This window comes from Pan paniscus, chromosome X (genome assembly GCF_029289425.2).
Source record: "Pan paniscus chromosome X, NHGRI_mPanPan1-v2.0_pri, whole genome shotgun sequence".
Classification (NCBI taxonomy): Eukaryota; Metazoa; Chordata; class Mammalia; order Primates; family Hominidae; genus Pan; species Pan paniscus.
In genome coordinates this window covers 85,372,898-85,394,151 of record NC_073272.2, presented here as the reverse complement: position 1 = coordinate 85,394,151, position 21,254 = coordinate 85,372,898, and the positions used below count along the sequence as shown (strand labels likewise).

The 21,254-nt window shown below is 37.9% G+C and overlaps 1 protein-coding gene across 5 annotated transcripts in view; it reads left to right on the top strand.

Annotated features, from left to right (window-relative positions):
• CHM (CHM Rab escort protein) overlaps positions 1-21,254 on the top strand; it is a 187,413-nt gene that overhangs the window by 129,570 nt on the left and 36,589 nt on the right. For all 5 annotated transcript variants that reach the window (XM_003824441.6, XM_024927340.4, XM_034950572.3 and 2 more), the window contains 3 exons: positions 7,412-7,489; positions 17,467-17,571; positions 17,946-18,009. In XM_003824441.6, coding sequence (XP_003824489.1) covers positions 7,412-7,489; positions 17,467-17,571; positions 17,946-18,009 — 247 coding nt within the window. The remainder of the gene's footprint in view (positions 1-7,411; positions 7,490-17,466; positions 17,572-17,945; positions 18,010-21,254) is intronic.

The following is a 21,254-nucleotide window of genomic DNA, read 5'->3' as shown; positions in this document are numbered from 1 at the left end:
TATTTTGTCTGAAATAAGAATAGGATCCCCTGCTCTTTGTTGTTTTCCATTTGCTTGATGGATCTTTTTCCAACTGTTTACTTTGAGCCTGTGGGTGTCACAGCATGTTAGATGAGCCTCTTGAAGACAGCATACTGTTGGGTCTTGCTTCTTTATCCAACTTGCCACTTTGTGCCTTTTAAGTGGGACGTTTATCTTGTTTACTTTCAAGGTCAGTATTGATATGTGAAGATTTGATCCTGTCATCATATTGTTAGCTGGTTGTTTTGTAGACTTGGTTGTGTGGTTGCTTTATAGTGGCAGTGGTCTATGTACTTTAGCATGTTTTTTCTGCTGGCAAGTATCTTTCTTTTCCATATTTAGGTCCCTTGAGGACCTCTTTTAAGGTAGGTGTGGTGGTAACGAATTCCCTTAGCATTTGCTTGTCTAAAAGTATTTTATTTCTCCTTCGCTTATGACACTTAGGCTAGATATGAAATTTTGTGTTGGGATTTCTTTTTTTAAGAATGCTGTATATAGGCCCCTAATCTCTTCTGGCTTGTAATGTTTCTGCTGAAAGGTCTGTTGTTAGCCTGATGGGGTTCCCTTTGTACCTGATCTGCCCCTTCTCTCTAGCAGCTCTCAAGACTTTTTCTTTCATATTGACCTTGGAGAATCTGATGACTGTGTTTTGGGGATTGTCATCTTGCATACTATCTCACAGGGGTTCTTGGAATTTCCTGAATTTGTGTTTTGACCTCCCTAGCAAGGTTGGGGAAATTTTTATGGATGATATCCTCAAATATGTTTTCCAAGTTGCTTGCTCTATCTCCATCTCTTTCAGGAATGCGGATGTGTTATAGGTTTGGTCTCTTTATGTAGTCCCATATTTCTCAGAGGTTTTGTTCAGTTTTTCAGTTCTTTTAAAAAATTTTGTCTGTGTTGATTCGAAGCATCAGTCTTCAAATTCTGAGGGTTTTTTTTTTCCCTCAGATTGGTTTATTTTGTTATTTATGCTTCCAATTGCATTATGAAATTTCTGTAGTGTTTTTTTTTTATTTCCAGAAGTTCTGTTTGGTTCTTTCTTAAAATGGCTAAGTCATCTTTCAACTCTTGGATCATTTTACTGCTTTACTTGGATGCGTTTCAACCTTCTCCTCTATCTCATTGAGCTTTCTTCCCATCCAGGTTCTGAAATATATGTCTGTCATTTCAGCCATTTCAATCTGGTTAAGAACCACTGCTATAGAGCTAGTGTGGTTGTGTGGAGGTAAGAAGACACTCTGCCTTTTAGGGTCGCCAGAATTGTATTTTGTTTGTTTTTTTCTTTTTTAAAAAACTTTGATTTTAAGTTCAGGGCTACATTTGCAGGTTTGTTACATAGCTAAACTTGTGTCACGGTGATTTGTTGCATAGATTATTTCATCACCCAGGTATTAAGCCTAGTACCCAATAGTTATTTTTCCTGATCCTCTCCCTCCTCCCAGCCTCCCTTGACCCATAGGCCCCAGTGTATGTTGTTCCCCTCTATATGACCATATATTCTCATCATTTAGCTCCCACTTATAAGTGAGAACAAGTAGTATTTGGTTTTCTGTTCCTGTGTTAGTTTTCTAACGATAATGGCCCCCAGCTCCATCCATGTCCCTGCGAAGGACATGAGCTCATCTTTCTTTATGGCTGCATAGTATTCCACAGTGTATATGTACCACATTTTCTTTATCCATTCTGTCATTGATGGACATTTAGGTTGATTCTGTGTCTTTGCCGTTGTGAAGAGTGCTGCAATAAACATTCATGTGTATGCTGTCTTTACAATAGAATGATTTATATTCCTTTGGGTATATACCCAGTGATGGGATTGCTGAGTTGAATGGTATTTCTGTCTTTAGGTCCTTGAGGAATCTCCACAGTCATCCATAATGGTTGAACTAATTTGCACTCCCACCAACAGTGTATAAGCATTCCTTTTTCACCACAACCTTACCAGCATCTGTTATTTTTTGATGTTTTAGTAATAGCCATTCTGACTGGTGCTAGATGGTATCTCATTGTGATTTCGATTTACATTTCTTTAATGATAACTGATGCTGAACTTTTTTCCATATGCTTGTTGGCTGCATGTATGTCTTCTTTTGAAAAGTGTGTGTTCATATTCTTTGCCCACTTTTTTAATGGGGTGATTTTTTTCTTTTAAATTACTTTAAGTTCCTTATAGATGCTGGATATTAGACCTTAGATAGATAGATTGTAAAAATTCTCTCCCATTCTGTAGGTTGGCTACTCTGTTGATAGTTTCTTTTGCTGTGCAGAAGCTCTTTAGTTTAATTGGATCCCATTGTTCAGTGTTTGCTTTTGTTGAAATTGCTTTTGGCATCTTCATCATGAAATCTTTGCCCATGCCTATGTCCAGAATGGTATTTCCTAGATTGTCTTCCAGGGTTTTTATAGTTTGGGGTTTTACATTTAAGTTGTTAATCTATCTTGAGTTAATTTAGATATATATATGGTGTAAGGAAGGGGTCCAGTTTTGATCTTCTGCATGTGGCTAAGCCAGTTATCCTAGCACCATTTATTGAATAGGGAATCCTTTCCCCATTGCTTGTTTTTGTCAGGTTTGTCAAAGGTCAGATAGTTGTAGGTGTGTGGTCTTTTTTCTGGGTTCTGTATTCTGTTCCATTGGTCTATGTGTCTGTTTTTGTACCAGTACCATACTGCTTTGGTTACTGTAACCCTGTAGTATAGTTTGAGGTCAGGTAGCCTGATGCCTCCAGCCTAGTTCTTTTTGCATAGGATTGCCTTGGCTATTCAGGCTGTTTTATGGTTCCATATAAATTTTAAAATAGTTTTTTTTTGTAGTCCTTTGAAGAATGTCAGTGGTAGTTTAATGGAAATAGCATTGAATCTATAAATTGCTTTGAGCAGTATGGCCATTTTAACAATATTGATTTTTCATATCCATGAGCATGAATGTTTTTCCATTTGTTTGTGTCATCTCTGATTTCTTTCAGCAGTGGTTTGTAGTTCTCCTTGGAGAGATCTTTCACCTCCTTAGTTAGCTGTATTCCTAGGTAGTTTATTCATTTTGTGGCAATTGTGTATAGTGGTCTTTCCTGATTTGCCTCTCAGCTTGACAGTTGTTGGTGTATAGGAATGCTAGTGATTTTTGTACATTGATTTTGTATTCTGAGACTTTGCTTAAGTTGTTTATTAGCTTAAGAAACTTTTGGCTGAGACTATGGGGTTTCCAGATATAGGATCATGTCATCTGCAGACAAGATAGTTTGACTTCCTCTGTTTCTATTTTGATGCACTTTATTTCTTTCTCTTGCCTGACTGCCCTGGCCAGAATTTCCAATACTGTGTTGAATAGGAGTGGTGAGAGGGCATCCTTGTCTTGTGCCGGTATTCAAGGGGAATGCTTCCAGCTTTTGCCCATTCAGCATGATATTGACTGTGGGTGTGTCATAGATGGCTCTTATTATTTTGAGGTATGTTCCTTCAATACCTAACTTATTGAGCATTTTAAACATGAATGGATTTTGAATTTTATTGAAAGTCTTTTCTACATCTATTGAAATAATCAAGGATATTGGCCCGAGGTTTTCTTCTTCTGTTATATCTCTGCCAGGTTTTGGTATCTGGATGATGCCAGGGTTTCCAGAATTCTTACGGTGGTTCTTTCTCGTCTGTGTGAGCTGGTGTTTAACCTCTGAAGTTGCCGGGTTTTTTTTTATATGGGTTTTTTGCTTTTATATTTTTTTATTTTTTTGAAGGTTTGTTTGTGGTATAAGTTGGGTTTATTTCATTGGCTTCCTTTCTGGGTACTTTCAGGTGGCCAAGGCTCAGCTCACCTGTCCTGGGCTGCATGCTCTAACCCTAGGTGGCTGGGACCAGGCCTGCTACTTTGTTCTGGTTTATTGAGGTCAAGCACCTGCTGTGCTGGAGAAGGTGAGGTGTTCCCATTCCAATGGCAACAATTCTTCAACAGGGGCTGCCAGCAAAACTGCTGCAATTGGGCGTGGGAGGCACAGAATGGGTGCTGTGGCAGCTGGGGCACAGGCAAGTGTACACTAGCAGGGCAGTGTTGGGCTCCATGGGTGACTGCAGCAATGGTATCGCTGAGGGAAGGGCTCCCAGTGTGTCAGTGGGACTGTGGTTGGTTTGTGTGTGCATGGGCGCTGATGTGGTGGTGGTAGATTCTTATGCATGTGGGCCCTGGCAGCGTGGCTTGGGGAGGCTGTAGCTGAGTGCGCACCGTTGAGGGGAGGCTGCAAGTGGATGCTCACTGGGGGAAGTTTGTCTTCAAAAATACTCTGATGGGAAGGTGGAGACTGTCAGTCAATGATCTATGACAGTGAACTCTGGCAAGGATTTTGTCAGGGCAGCTGAGGCTGTGCTGAAAGCAGGTGTGGCCAGAGGAGATATCAGCACATGGGGGTTTGTTTAGATCACACCGGCCCAATCCTGCAGGTAAGATAGACTTGCAATCTCCAGGTCCAGTTGCTCACAAAGGGTAAAACCACCTAGAGGAGCATGGTGAGCCTTGGGGGATGGGCTCCCTTGGTTGTGCTCCACTGCAACTCTTCCCGTGCCAAACCTTCTGGGCTCCAAGTATACTGGATTTCTGTCTCTACCAACTCTCCGAGCAATTCTCCTTGCCATCTCAAATGTCCATGGGGCTCATAGGGGCTCCTGCATCTAGCATTCCAGAGGTCCATGACAAAGGTGAACCATTCTATGCCTATTTCACTCACCCCTTCTTTAGGAGCCGCTAGTGGCCAGGAACAAGTTTTGGTGTTTGGCAACCCCATGGAGTCTTCTCGGCCTCCTCCCTTTTCAGCCCTGGGGCCTGCATTCTTTCTCCGTATATCCACTCTCAGTGCCTTCTTCCTGAAGATCTGTTCGCAGTATGCTTGTCTGCTTGATTGTCTGGTCTCTCTTGGTGGGAGAAGCTTTTATTGGCTGTGTCTAGTGTGCCATCTTGGCTCTTCTCCTTCCAAATCATTTTTTCAAGGTTCCATTCTTTCCCCACTGTTTTGTAATGCCACTTCTGTCATCATTTCCATACATTCATGGATCTTTTTATTACTTTCCTATTGGTGCCATAACAAACTTAGTAGCTTATAATAACACAAATTTATTATCTTACCATCCTGGAGGTCAGAAGTTTAAAACTGGTTGGCAGGGCTGCATTTCTTCTCGGGCCACTAGGGGAGAATCTGTTCCTTGTCTTTTCTAGCATATAGAAGCTGCCTGCATTCCTTGGCATGTGCCCCACTTCCAACAGTGGGATCATTCTGACGTCTACTCCTGTCTTCACATCATCTTCTTTGACTTTGGCCTTCCTGCCTCCTGTCCTCCCCTCCCCTCTCCAGTCTCCTCTCCCGTCTCCTTTCTCCTTTCCTTTTCCTTTTTTCTTTCTTTCTTTCTTTCTTTTTTTTTTTTTTGACAGAGTCTTGCTCTGTTTGTTGCCCAGGCTGGAGTGCACTGGCACAATCTCAGCTCACTGCAACCTCCGCCTTCCAGGTTCAAGTGATTCTCCTGCCTCAGCCTCCCAAGTAGCTGGGATTACAGGTGTGCACCACCATGCCCAGCTAATTTTTGTATTTTTAGTAGAGACAAGGTTTCACCATGTTGGCCAGGCTGGTCTTGAACTCCTGACATCTGGTGATCTGCCTGCCTTGGCCTCCCAAAGTGCTAGGATTACAGGCGTGGGCCCTGCCTCTTTCTTTCCTTTTTTTTTTTTTTTTTTTTTCTGAGATGGAGTCTCACTCTGTCACCCAGGCTGGAGTGCAGTGGCGCGATCTTGGCTCACTGCAATCTCTGCTTCCCAGATTCAAGCAATTCTCCTGCCTCAGCCTCCCGTGTAGCTGGGATGACAGGCATGCACCGCCGTACCTGGCTAATTTTGTATTTTTAGTAGAGACGGGGTTTCACCATGTTAGCCAGGCTGGTCTTAGAACTCCTGATCTCAGGTGATCCGCCTGCCTCGGCCTCCCAAAGTGCTGGGATTACAGGTGTGAGCCTCTGTTCCCTGGCCACTTCTTTCTTTTAAAGACACTTGTGATTATGTTGCACCCACCAGAATAATCTCCCAGTCTCAAGATCAGTGCATTAATCACCACTGTAAAGTCCTTCTTACCAGGTATGGTAATATATTCACAGGAGCCAGAGATTAAAATGTGAGCATCTTAATGGGAGAGTGCATTTTTCAGCCTACCATAGTCGTCTTTCTGGACATTCCATTATTATTTTCCTGTGTTTTTGATTCATTCACCCTAAGCATACCCATTTTATAATCTCAATCAGATAGTTATACCATCCGAATAACATTTTGGGGAGTTTAATCCTATTTCTTTTGTCTGCTCACTCAAAGTAAGATGTGTTTCCTCATGTGTTGTATAATTTTAGATTATAAACTCATCATCTAGGGACTCTATCTGTGGCAATCTCATGTGGCCTTGGTTAGTCTTATTCCACCAGAAAGCTTTAGCCATTGCTTCCCCTAAGTGTCCAGGAGTCTACTCACTGACCCAGAACCACTTCTCATGATATTTTATATTTTATTGGCTAAGAGTTTCTTGTATCATATAGTGGTATAATTTCAAACCCCTAACATGTATGAGGGCAGACTACTGATAATATTAATAAATACACAGTGTAATCTTCCTCCATTCAGGGATCCACCCAAAGAAAAATGGGGTTTTTTTGCTTGTTTTCTCCCTCTTTTTGTACGTGGATTTCTTTTCTTGGTTACCCTTTAACTGAGGCATAGCTCTTTAATAATCCAGATATAAGAAAATATCTCCTTTCGTACTTACTGCCTTGTTTGGATCTTAAGGCCTCTCCTCTCCTTATGTGTGCATTAAAACTTATGCACTTAGATTACTACTGAGATAGACACACTCCCTAGGGCTTCTGCTGCATTTACTCATGTTTACTGCTCTAGCTTTCAGTTCCCAGTTTAGTTTTGGCTACTGGAGATTTTGTTTACATTTATTGTAAGTAAAATATCTAGGAGTTTTCCAGAGTCTTCCCTGCTTAATTCCTCTTTAACACTTCTCAATGGTGATTTCTCTTGGGTTTGTCATACATGCATTACCTCTTGAAGCTGTTTGTGTTCTTTGTATCTTAGGTAGGCAGGAGCTGATTTTCGGGGGATAATTGGCTCTTGCTTAGGGACACTTCTGGTTTGCTCACAGTTCTAAGTGTCAGCATTGTATTATTATCAGTAACACCTCTACTGTGTCAAGATATTACTAATCTTGCCTCTGAGAGATTTTTAATACTATGATAGAGAAAATAATACATTATCAAAATGTTTTTTCTGTAATACCAGTTATGAAGTGTAAAATACTTAAAAGAAAATACTTTTACCTTTATTTTCAACCCAATTACCCTAATTCTTATTTTTCTGTTCTCTTTCTAGGATGTGTGCTGTGTTTGGTGGAATTTATTGTCTTCGCCATTCAGTACAGTGCCTTGTAGTGGACAAAGAATCCAGAAAGTAAGGATGATATAAGTAACCTTCATATATATATATACATACATATCCCAAACACAAGTGAAAAATGCTGAAGTCAGTTTTAAGAAAAAGATTCTTCAAAGATCCTCCTTGGTATTAATAACATATCAACCTTGATTAAAAGTAATTTGTGTTTAGGTCCTCCAGAACAAGAATAGTGAGTTCAGAATATAGAAACTAAATTAATTTCCCTGCAATATGCCTATAGCTCCTGGTCATCCAAGCTTGGAAGACAAATCATTTCAGCTGCCAGGGGGTGGGTGATGAGTGATGTTAGTTTTCCTTGTGGCCTTACCTCCTCTAATTGATTTTCATCAGATGACAACAAAGCCCTCTGTTATTGCATTTTTAAAAATGGAATTCACCTAAAGACTCATCAGATTAATCTCTGCTGATAATGCATGTCACTCCAAGAGAAAAGACTTTAATGAGTTTTTAGGTAGGTTGTTGTCATAAACCATGCTGCCCTCTTATCTGAGGATAAATTTTTTACAATAGTATCAGGCCTATAGGCTGCTTTAGGATTGAAATAAGAATTTACCTTTTCTTTAAAAGAGCTGAACACCATCTGTTTACTGTGTATTTTATATTTCAGTTATAATCACTGGTCTGAATTACACTGGATAAAATATTCTTTGATTTCTGCCTTCTACACTGAAACTTAAATATTTTAGATCCAGTTTTAGAAACTATCTAAATTGCAATGTGTTTTTCTTTTTTTTACATGTTCTCAACAATCTACTGACCTGTATTTCTGAGATGATTGTTTTTAGGAGTATATAGTTAAATAGTATTTTTGAGGTTATAAAACATTTTAATATTTGAACTGGAAGCTTAAATAATATAAATTTTAAGCTATTTCTTTCATTTGACAAAAGTTTTGTATTGTTTAAGTGGCATACAATGTCTATTAACTTCTTATAGACTAGTTGTAGTGAAAAAACTAGTATTTTGAATTACGGTGAAGAAAATCCTCAACTCTGGAAATGTGTAATGCTTAGATAGTAAATTTGCTTTAGAAGAGTAATTCTGTAGTATAAGATAACATTGATACGTATTTTAAATGGCTTGTAAAGTACCTTTAGCACTTTTATAGAAGGATAGTACAAAATGAAACATGATAGTTTGCAGAGAAAAATTAATCCCTAAAGGCCCAGGATGTTAACATCTTGATTCATGAAGAACTCTGTTGAAGTTAAGGAATAGTTGTCTTTAGACTTCTAGAATCATTTTTCTTTGTGCATTCATTTTGCTACAAGAGTATGTTCCCATGACAGAAAGCCAGATAATGAATTGCTTATTTGGTGTTTATTTGCTTAGATTCTTTTACCCTGGGGGTCCCATTTCAGTCCCATGTGACATGAATAATTTGCATAGCTCATGTTTGTTTGTTTGTTTGCTTTTTAAAGGTATGCTAGTATAGTAATTGCCTTTGTTGAACTAAAGGCTACCTTTTCCTTACCTTTGACTTAGTTTTTATGACATGCTCTAAACAGAGGAGCTCTTTTTTATGATCTGGTACAGATTCCAGTTGCAACAGATAGCTGAAAGCTAATGGTCTAGAGACCAAATGAATCTCTAGATTGGTGGTTTTCAAACTTTAATGTGCCCCAAAATTACCAGGTAATCTTGGCAAAAATGCAGATTTCTGTTCTTCACCCTCAGAAAGTGAAATTGGTTAATATGCTTAGGGGGAATGCAGTAATTTGCAGTTTTAAAGAAAACCCCAAGTGAATCTAGTATAGGAAGTCCTTAGATTAGATAACACTGATCTGTAAGGTAAAAATGAGGGTTTAGTAAAGGGTACTGTGTTCCATGACAAACTGGGGGCTCTAGGTCTTAATTCAGTCTAAGGCCGTATCAATATGAAACTGCCAGATATACCAACAATCAAACGTGAATTTTAAATAGCAGGCAGACTGCTTCTAAGAATATCTTCATAGAAAGACATGTCTTGTTTTGTAACTTCTAAGGCATGAGTAAAGGTTGTGTAGCCCTTGAATGAGAGGAGACTTGGATTTCCACTAGTGCCATGAATGACAGTGGGCAAATCCTTTCCTCTGGACCGGATCCTTTATCTGTAAGATGAATGACATGGACTCTGCAGTAATCTCTGGATATCTTTCTAGATTTGACATTCCTTGGTTGAGTTCTTAGATAGTTCTTTGATAATGTTCTTAGAAAGTACTTGGCTTTTCCTTATTTAGAAATAAATTATCTTAAAGTATTTTATATGCTCAAATGTAAGCCATTCTCACATAATGCATAATCTTCAGTCCCAGTGAGAAATTTAAAAAAGTTGAACAACTTGGATGTGCCTGCTTTTATGAATATAAATTAAATAGCACACAGTCTTCTTGTGCTATTAATTATATTGTTATATTACTAGAACCCCAGTTTTCCAGTGAACATGATCTTCTTGTCCATCTTGTTTTTTCAGAATGCAATGATTTTGGATTCTGTATATGAATCTCTTCCTGGAAAATATATTCTAAGCTATAATTATTTATTTCTGTAACTTGCCAGTTTTTAAAACTTGACCTGTAATCATAGTACTACTGTCATCTACAATATTCTCACTATACTAAATTGCTTAAGTGATCTTTAAAAGTTTTAAGACTCAAGCAATACTTGAAAAGTATAAGTTCATATTTATACCTTCAGTAATAATTACCATATTTATATTAAATTTTTCCTCTTTAAACTAGCAAGTCAAATAGTCTCTATAAATAAAAGCTAGCATTGACTGAAGTTGGCTCAGGTCAGCGTATCTTTACCAAACACAGCTTTGCCATTCAAAATCAAACATACAAGAGAGATAACCAGTAATAGGAGATATTTTGTTAGGACTTGAACATAAAGTGAGGGATAGTTTTTTGAGGGAAAAACCTTGACATTGTATTAGGCAAATCCAACATACATTTCTTTTTAAGGATTCAAGGCTGGCTTAAACAATTGTTATGTTCTAAGTATAATTAGGGTACTCACTAAGGAATCTGCAAAGATTTGCATTTGTCTCCTTATGGTTTTAGTTTGCCTTTCTTTTCCTAGTTTTCTATATGGAACACTTGACATCCTCTCTCCTCTTTAGGACAGTTAAGAACTACTTATACTTTGAGTCAAAGTTCTGAGTTTATTCTGTGATCCCACAGACTACATCAGAACCCTCTGTCAGTCTCCACTCCCCACTGTCACATCCCCTCGTATGATCATTTTATAATTTCTCTATAAGAAAAGGCAGGATCTCACTGTTGTATCTCCAGAACCAAGGCAGGTTCCTAGTAGCCATTATACTGAATAACTTTGAGTTAAATAAATGATTAAAGATTAAAGACTGGCTATAACCCTTTTTGTGCTTTTCTTTGCACTCTCCATTTAGGAAAACTGAGAGAGGCATAAGTGATCATAGCATTGAGTTTAATGTGGTGATTATACATCAAAACACTGTACAAACTTTGACCGAAGAAATAGGGCATTGAGGAGGCACACTAAATCATGGTATATGGAATATGTAACCAAATGCATACCTATTTTCAGCCAGGTTTTATTTTTCATTTTTGTTTGATTAGTTCTGCTTTCTTATTTGAGAGGATGTAGGTATGCATCAGTGGTTCTTTTCTAAACCTTTTCACTAAATTCTAATACTGCATGCTTCCGTTGACTGTTTTTAGAAAAACTGAATGTTCTAGTTGAACAGTTTTCTTTTCCTTTGCAGCTATGCTGACCAGGTAAAACTCCTGTAAATTAGATCTGGCCATTTAGTAGTATAGTATTTTATATATCGGTAGGGTAGAGATGGCCTTGGACTAGGACCAGATACATCTATAACCAATAGTTGTAATTAATTACTTCAGCTGCTGTTTCCTGTGTACTTCACCTGTCTCACTTACCAGCTTTCCTACTATGACTCTTTCTTGATGTCAGGAATATATTTTTCTGATGTCAGGAATATATATTTTCTGATGTCAGATATATTTTTCTGACTTTTCTTTTCTTTTTTTCTATTTTTGAGACAGAGTCTCGCTTTGTTGCCCAGGCTGGAGTGCAGTGGTGCAATCTCAGCTCACTGCAACCTCTGCCTCCCAGGTTCAAGCGATTCTCCTGCCTCAGCCCCCCTAGTAGCTGGGATTACAGGCCCGTGACCACGCTTGGCTAATTTTTGTATTTTTAGTAGAGACGGGGTTTTGCCATGTTGTCAGGCCGGTCTCGAACTCCTGACCTCAGGTGATCAGCCGGCCTCAGCCTCCCAGAGTGCTGGGATTACAGGCGTGAGCCACCACGTCCGGCTGTCTATGCCTTTTCTAGATACTTGGAAGTTAGTAATGAATAGAATGTGAGACCAAGTTTGAGGTGACTGACTGTTAATACCATTTGTCATTGCTGAAGCACTGATTTTAGCATGGCCTGCTTGCAAAATGGTAGTGGTCATATTCTGGATACTTAACGTCTGCCAACCCCCGTGCTAGTTGTTATGGGGATAAAGAAGTGAATGAAACATGGACCTTGCCCTTGTATACAAGGAGACTTCAGTAAAGAGTACAGCTCTAAAGTTAGATAGATTGGATTTGGATCCTGACTTTGTCACTAGCTGTGTGTACTTGAGCAATCGTTTAACTCTCTGTGACCCAGTTTCTTTATCTAGAAACTTGGACAATTGACTACACCTACTTCATAGGGTTATTATAAGTATTAACTAAATAGACAAAACTTGTAGAACCATTTGTTACACATTGTAAGTGCTAGCTATGTTAGCTAACAATAACTATTAATATAATTGGAGACCTTGGAATCCAGTGGTGGGGGAGACCTATTGTGAAGATTCTTCTGTGCTATGCTAATAAGGAATTTGGACTATAATCAGAGGTAACAAGATTAAATTTGCTACTTTAAGTTAGTAATTCTGGCAATGATTTGGAAGAAGCACTGTGATGGAAAGTGATTCTTTTCCTCCTAAATCAGAGATTCTGTATCGTTTTTTTCCTGTCTCTACACTATTCACAAAGTACGGAATACTTCATTAACCATCCATCCATTCACCCATCCATGCAACAAGTATTATTTGTTTTCTTTTTGCCAGGCACTGGGGATACAGCAGAGAATAAGACAATCAGGGTCTTTGTTCTAAGGAACTTACAGTCTACTGGGGGACATTACAGAACAACTAAATTTATAAGATAATTGCACATTGAGATCTGTTCGGTATGCAGATCTGGCCCCCTCCTTATTTAAAAAGCTTCAGTGCCTTTATATAATCTCAGAATAAAGTGTAAGACCTTTTTACATGACATATGACGGGTGAGACTCTGTAATCTGGCCTCTGTCTCCCTGTCTAGGCTCATCTCTCTTCCCTACTTGCTTTTCATTTTATTGTCACATAATACTGATCTGTTCATGGGTCTCTGTACCTGCTCTTCTCTTACTTGCCTTTGTAACCCTGCAAATTCTGCCCTTCTACCTGAGATATCTGTATCCTTATTTGCTTGCTTAACTGTATGTTATCCTTTAAAAGCAACAAATGTGTCACTTCCTCCAAAGAGCATTCCCTGATACTCCACCCCTCCACCATAAGATGAGTTAGGTACCTCTTCTAGTACTGTGTAATTCCCTATCCTTATCTTTTATCACTGGACTTTGCTATTGTCTTAAAATTGTCTCTGCCTGAATCTTCAAAAATTGTCTCTGTCTGAATCTTGTCCTTTAGGGCAAAACATTTTTATTCTTACCTCTTAGAACAGTGCTTGGCACATGGTTGTTATGCTATACATTTATGTTGAACAAATGAACTACCAATTTGCTAGCAGGTCATTATCATATTAGACATTGTAAGAGTCTAAGGCAGTATCAGTGGAGACGGAGAGAAGAGGCTAGTTTCAGGAAGTATTTATAAAGTGCAATCAAAATGTTGTAGCAGACTAGATATAAAAAGAGATTTGAGGTAGGAAAACTGCTGATTATGCCATTGCCTGACATAGGGATTCCAAGGGAGTGGGAGCAGGTGAGGAGCCATGATAAACTCAGTTTGTAGCATGCTAGTTTTAAAAAATGCTTGGCTAATAATACTATATTATTTCCTTGAGATTTGGTAAGAGCAGGTATTAAGTTCCTCATGACACCCACAGATGGTAATGATGGGTGGCAATAGATGTGTTAATTCATTTGTGGTAATCATTACACAGTGTATATCAAGTCATTACATTATACACATTGACTATATACAATTTTTGTTTTTCAATTAAGTATTTATTAAAAGGGAGCTTGGAGTCTATCCAGAAAGTAGTAGATAATAGACAATTACAAGTATGGATACAGAACTTAACAGAAGTCAGAGCCTAAAACTATAGATTTGAAGTTATTTGCCTGTTAATGGTGTTTAGAACTAGTAGAGTGTTTTTCACCCAAGAAAAATGAGTGGGAAGCATTTGAAATGGTTTTATGGATGAGGTGGCATTTGAACTAATGTGTTTGAGAAAGCTCAGAAGGGCATAGTGACTAGGGAAAATTATTTTGTTTTCTTCAGTGATTGAGAATCTTCTAATTTCCTTAGTACATTTTCCTTTAAATTATTCCATATGTGATTTCTGCTTTCTTTATCATAAAATTAGTTGGTATATTCATTCTGAAGATCACAGAGATTGAATACTTGTTTTAGTGTTATTTTTCTCTTCTGGGCCAAATTCCAGATTTTGAGTTTTCATCTTACTATTTTCTTCCTCATCATCATTTTGCTATCTACACACTTATATTGTTGAACCAATAACTGAATAACTTGTGATTTATTGATTTAGAAAGCTTAGCTCTAGAAATGTTCTGTCTGGCTTGAGTGTTCTGTATGGTCAGCTTGGTCATTGTGTCCCTGTAACTGGAGACACCTGTTACGTTCCTCCTCAAGTTACTATTTATGAGGCTCAGCAAGGCCCTCAACTAAATCTTACGTGGTTTAATCTTTCCTGCCTTCCTCAGGTTTATGTGGGAGGGGTATTTTCATGACTCTGGCAGCGCTGTTTATTTTGCTGCTTTCTGTTAATTAAATGTCATCTAATTTTTTATATGAATCTTTATAATACAAAGACTAAATTTAGATCTAAAATCAATGTTTTTTTATTCATTGTTTTCCCAATTACGCTGAATATATGACAGTAAGTTAAATGTCTGAGAGGAAAACATATCTTATCACTTGCTTAAACATGTCTTGATTTGAGCAGTTTTGCTTAAGCCTAGAGTCTTAGTACTTCAGCGTGATATTATCAGGTGAGTCATGTTACTATCATCTACCAGACTGAGACTTGGGCATATGTGACCATCACCTCAATTTCTGCAGAAACAAATATTTTATCTGTACCAATAGCCCTTGACTTTTCTCCACCTAGCACAACATAAGAGATACAACAGTAGCAGTGGCACGCTTGACAGTGATTTTTTCCTGGGATTTGGGAGCTTATCAGAATCTCCAGGGGTACTTTATAATTTCAAAAAGTCCCCCAGGTGTGATTCTGATTTGCTTCCTTTTCCTCCTCCTGCTCTGAGAATCACCGTTTCTTTAGAAGCCTCAGCATAAATAGGCACATGTATTAGTATCTTCTCCTGGTATGGTTGAGCTCCCTAACTCCCAAACCCCCATACTTGCCTTTTGAGTGATCTCCATTAGTTCTTTCTAATATCATAACTTTTGAAACAAATGTCTGTCACCAAAGGTATGGCTACCACCAAAACAACCTTGTTCATGTTTAGAAGCCTACAAAGCTTGAGGGCCAGGTTTAATAATACAGTTTAAATGGGAACCCTTTTTAAAGACTTACACTCAGGTCTGAGATTTACATTAACACTGACCCCCTCCCCCGGTTTTATTTTAACATTTTATGATGAACATTTTCAAACTTATACTGACATGGAAGGAATTTCAAGAGAACACCTGTATATCCACCTCCTGGATTCTATAATTAACATTTTAATAAACTTGTTCAGTCACACGTCTACCCAAATATTAACCCCTCTATCCATGTATCGAGTCATCTTTTTAATGCATTTGACTGTGAATTGCAGATGTCAGTAAAATTTCCCCTAAATACTTCCAGCTTGCATATTATTACCTGGAGCTCAATATTTGTTAAGTGTTTTTCTTTTGATGTAAATTTATATACAGTGAAGGGTCCAAATCTTAAGTGCTTCTTAACTGAGTTTTAACAAATGATAAATCTGTATAACCTAAGCCCCTATCAAGATATAGAAATTTAACAACCCCTTTTTTCTGCCCAGTTATTTCCTCTTGACTTTACATAGTCTCTGAATTAAAGGTAAGAAAAAGATTTGTCAGTGCTTACAGGACAAATAGAGATTGATGTTTAATGACAGCAGATTTCTCTTCTCAATTGCCTGAAGCACTTTGTGTTTCAAATGGTATATGAGTGTTTTAAAATAGAAGACTGAGTGAATTACTTATATTTTCAGTTTTTAAAACATTATTTTGGAGAATATCAGATGTAAATACTTCAGATCTATTTTGTTAAGTATTTTATAAGGCAAGAGCTCTAGTTCAATGAAATATGAAGAGGTATGTATAGAAACAGAAGTGTAGAAGAGAAAGAAGGTGGAGATGAGATGGAAAAAAATCATGTAAATATTAACCTAATATTACAAATGTTATATTAAAAGGTGGTTAATTGGTTAAAATATCTATTATGTACATGTAACATCACTAGACATCATAGACTATCCTTACAACAGTGGGATGCCATTTATTAAAAAATACCAGCATATTATAATCTGCCTTTAGGAAATACAAATTAAATTCCTCTCACTATTGGTCTTGAGTGTTAGTCATTTTATTTTTAATGCCTTTATTCCTGGAAAATATCACTTATATGGCTTATTTTTTAAGTGATTGAACAGATTTTAACTTATACCAGTATATTTTACAGTATGCTTTTGGAATTAATTTGCTAGCATTTTATGAGGGGCAACAACACATAAGTCATTTCTAATAAAATAATTCTGTTCCCCAAAGGAGAAGCTGTGACACAAATAAATTGATATTTCCATAATCAAAAGATATAGCAAACACACAGTCATTTGCATATAGTTCCTGAAATATTGCATACTGGCTTTGTCAATGCTGGTAAGTCCATTTCAAGGATGTTGCCCTTAGTCCATTAGTTTGGATAATGAGCCCTATAAAGTACATTTATAACTTGTGGCACTGCAAGGAGATGGATTCTAATTTTCATCCTTTTATCTAGACACATTGAAAGAAGGTCAATGGAGGGTTCTATATGATTCATTGTTCCAACACATATCAGATGACAGAGACCTGATAATGTCCGTGCATAAGTGTTTTCCTTATTTGGAAACAGCACTTCAAAGAAATCTTTCTATGATCATCCTTTGAAGTAAAGTGGAAACAGATATTAAAAGAAGCTCTATCACATTTTTCTGTTTCAAACATTATCCAACACGTGACCATATAGCTATTCTTGGACAAAAGAGAAACCAACATTTAACAGAAAAATAAAAACCTCGTAAAAGGCCTTTACAGGCTCTGAATGGTATAGCAAGGTATTTAATCAATTTTTCTCTCTTTCTTTTCTTAGAGCTGTGAAGGGGGGAAAAAAAAGCCTGTTTTCTAAACAAAGGAAATGCTTTTATGTTCCTAAATATTAGGAAATTTATGGTTTACTATAATTCTTAACCTGACTTTATTCTTATTAATGGCATTCAAAATACATGTTTAAGTTGTATTCCATGTTCATTTTGTACTTTAAAAGCCCTCAAAATAGCAACAAGAATATATATTCTGTCATTTACTGTCAGTTTTGTGTCAGAAAACGTGGAATTGTAGGCAAGTTTTAAATCTTGTCTTCACGAGAAATTCATTTTAGATTCAAAATTGGTAGCCGATTACGTTGTTTTTCTCAATTATTTAATCATTAATATGAACTTTTATGGTATGCTTATCTTCTTTATAGATGTAAAGCAATTATAGATCAGTTTGGTCAGAGAATAATCTCTGAGCATTTCCTCGTGGAGGACAGTTACTTTTCTGAGAACATGTGCTCACGTGTGCAATACAGGTAAGGCCCCCTCCACCCATTAGCAAGCGAAGGTAATTTCATTGACATTCCTGTATAATTCTGTTCTTCAGGTAACATGCAAATAAATGCCAAACCAAAGATATATTCAATATCTTACTTCACTTACGGGGTCTGGTTTTAGGGAAGCCTAGCATAATTTCAACTCCTTTGCTTCAGCTGGGGTTTGTCTGTAGGTCAGGCATTCTTCTTTCATGAGCCAAGGAAAGATTAAAGCCGAACTTGACTTGGTTTTGGGAGGTGACACTTTTATCCTGACTTAAATCTTTGAAACGTGCCTTCTGGTGGTTATATAACTATAAACGAAACTTATCCATGGAATCAGAATTACTGCTTCACTGTTTTGTGCATTACAGGCAGATCTCCAGGGCAGTGCTGATTACAGATAGATCTGTCCTAAAAACAGATTCAGATCAACAGGTAAATTCAGTCCTATATATTTTTAATAAAAGTTGTATATATGAAGATGTTTTGGTATATATATACGGTGAACTAATCACTACACTCAAGCTAATTAACGTATGTCTTTACATAGTTACCTTTTTTGTGGTGAGAACACTTAAGATCTACTTTCAGCAAATTTTAAATATATAATACCATATTATTAACTGTAGTCTTGTACTGTACATTAGATCTCTAAAACTTATTCTTTTTGTGTAACTGAAAGTTTGTACCCTTTGACCAACGTCTCCCCATTTTGCCTAGCTCCTGGCAAGCACCGTTTTACTCTCTGCTTCTATGAATTTGAAGCTTTTTGTATTTCACATATAAGTGCAATCATGCAGTACTTTCCTTTTTGTGTCTGGCTTCTTTCACTTAGCATAATGTCCTCCAGGTTCATCTATGTTGTTGGAAATGGTAGGACTTTCTTCTTTTTTAAAGATTGAATAATATTCCATTGTTTATACATACACACACCCCATTTTTAAAAAACCCATTCTTCCATTGATGAACACTTAGGTTGTTTCCAAATCTTCGCTGCAATGAATAATGCTGCATTGAACATGGGAGTGGTGGATCATAGGATAATTCTATTTTTAATTTTTTTGTGGAACCTCCATACTGTTTTCCATAATGTTTGTATAGATTTGATTTGCATTCCAACCAACAGTGTAAAGGGTCTGCTTTTTTCTGTATCCTCATCAACACTTGTTATGTCTTGTCTTGTTAATAATAGCCATCCTAACAGGTGTGAGATGAAACCTCATTCAGTCCTGTGCTAATAACATTGTTACGAACTTAATCTACATGGTAATATGTATAAATCAATACTGGCAAAATACAGCGTATTAAGCTATATGTACTAAAGTTTGAGTATCCCTTCTCCAAAATGCTTGGGGTCATAAGTGCTTGGATTTTAGGGTTTTTTTTGGGGGGGGGTGGGTTTAGAGCATTTTGGATTTCGGATTTTTGGATTAGGGTACTCAGCTTGTCATATTTTTTAAATGTGTTTTTAAAAAATACATGATGGCAATAATGTAATGGCATTGGTTTCTTAAGGATTTCCATCCAGTGGAACAAATAGTTGCATCTTATATAACAGATTTATTTTAGGAAAATCAGACTAAATACTAGATTTTGACGATTATTTCTGTGAAATTGAAAATACATTGTTATGGGGAGAAAAAGAGAATCCCCAGAGAATACATTTAAAAATCTGGTAGGAAAAGACAGTAGCCAACCCTATGGCAATGACTATAAGTCCACTGTTAGGCCTGGTTCCACATGTCCCCGGTTATGGTATTTACTTACCACCATTGTTCATTTCAGTACCCTCTTCTTTCTCCTTACCCCCAGTTCCATAGAGGAATGTCATTATGCCTCTGATTTTTCCTCAGTCAGACCTCTTAAATTCCAGGGTACCAGTTCTCCTTCTGACCATATTTTATAGTGATTGATAAACTCACCTTACTCAGTAGGCGTGACTTTCAGTTCTGTATGCCACTGCTAAAAGTAGGCTCCTAAAGTTCTTTAAGTTGAAAGCTTCTTCTTATATAAAAGAAATATGTGAGTGGATAAAGTCAATTCATTTGTAACAATTTTTATTGCTAATAAATGAACGTTATATACAAAAAAGTCCCCCAAATATACTTGTTATATGTGTAAGCATAAATACTTTCATTAAGCCATTCAGCAAACAATGAGTGCCTTTTACCTTCCAGCCAGTGTTGCTGGGTTCTAAGGAGATAGTGGTCACTATGATAGCATCTCTGCTCTCAAATAGCTTACGGTCTGGAGAATACAGATACTGATAAGTAGCAACTGTAGTTCAGTGTGACAAGTATGAGCATGGGTGGGTAGAAGAAATAGTACAGCAGCTATTATATTACTTACTCCACTGTCCTACAATTACTGATTTATTGTCTGTATCTCCCAGTAAGCTATGAGGTTTGTGAGTGGATCAAAGAGTGCCAGGGAGGCAGAAGAGTGAAGAGAGCAAATAGAGATAACTCTTGGAGGAAGCTAAGCTGTGAAGAGTAAGAGAGAGGAACTGGTCTTTGAAGAGGGATGTGGAGATGAAGAGGGTGTTTCTTTACTTTAAAAGATTAGTATATATTTCAGCTGATGGGATGAAGCCAGTAGAGAGGGAGAGGTTGAAGATACCGAAGTAAGAAGGAGGATAATTGATAGATCAAGGTCCAGGCAAAGGCTGGGGAGGCTAAAATTCAGAGAACAGGCAAAAATGTTGCCCTTGGATGGAATGGGAGACACGTTGAAACCAGAGGGTGAATGCATTTGTAGATTTGGGAATTCACATCTTATGGGTTACATTTATTCTTTAAATTATAAACAAGGTGAGGTCATCTTTTGAGAATGGGGGTGTGCAAATGTGGATGGGTAGAAGCTCAAGGAAAGATGTAAAATAATCACCATAAGGAGTTGGAGAGTGTACTGTCTCATGGTCAAATTGCTGGGCAATATTAATGGACCAGTTGAGTCTGAAGGTCATGAATCTATAGTGGCATTAATCTGCTCCTATCCTTCCAGCTCTTTCATTCTCTTACCCCCACCCAGTCTGTTAAGAGACGTACAACTCCTCATTCCCTGTTTCTTTTCAGTTTATCATCTGCCTTCTGCCCTTTTCCTTTTCCCTGTGCTAGACCCCATAGTAAATCTTCTGAATTGCTCTTTGTCTGACACTCTCAGTACCCATGTTGTCATGTCCTTTCACTACACCCACAGAGGAAGATCCCATCCCTGAGTCAGGCTGTAATCTTCATCTGGATCACTGATGGCTGCTTAAGAAAACCATGCAACCAGACAGACTAACCATGCCACAGACACAAGGGTGCCAGCGTTATTCAGCTGGACCTTCAGCACACACCACCAGTCAGTTCTTCCACTGGCCTCAGACAGCCCCTTTCCCTTTTCCCTCAGTGCCTAATCCTAGTCTTCCTGATTTTACCCACCCTGCTTATCCCCTGCTCCTCTCAACCTGCTGCCCCTCCCCCACCAACCTTGCTTCGCTGAAAATAGTGAGGCTGTCCACCACGCGCAGTAGTCCTTGACTTCCTGCCCCACCACCACGTGTGTACTTCAGCCCAGGAATGAATCAGGAGGCTCCCCTCCTTGTTCAAAGCCAGCCCTTTTGACAAGTGCTCTTGACACACACACACACCACCCTTTATTGCCTGCTCTCTCTCCTGTATCTTCAGCCTCTCCCC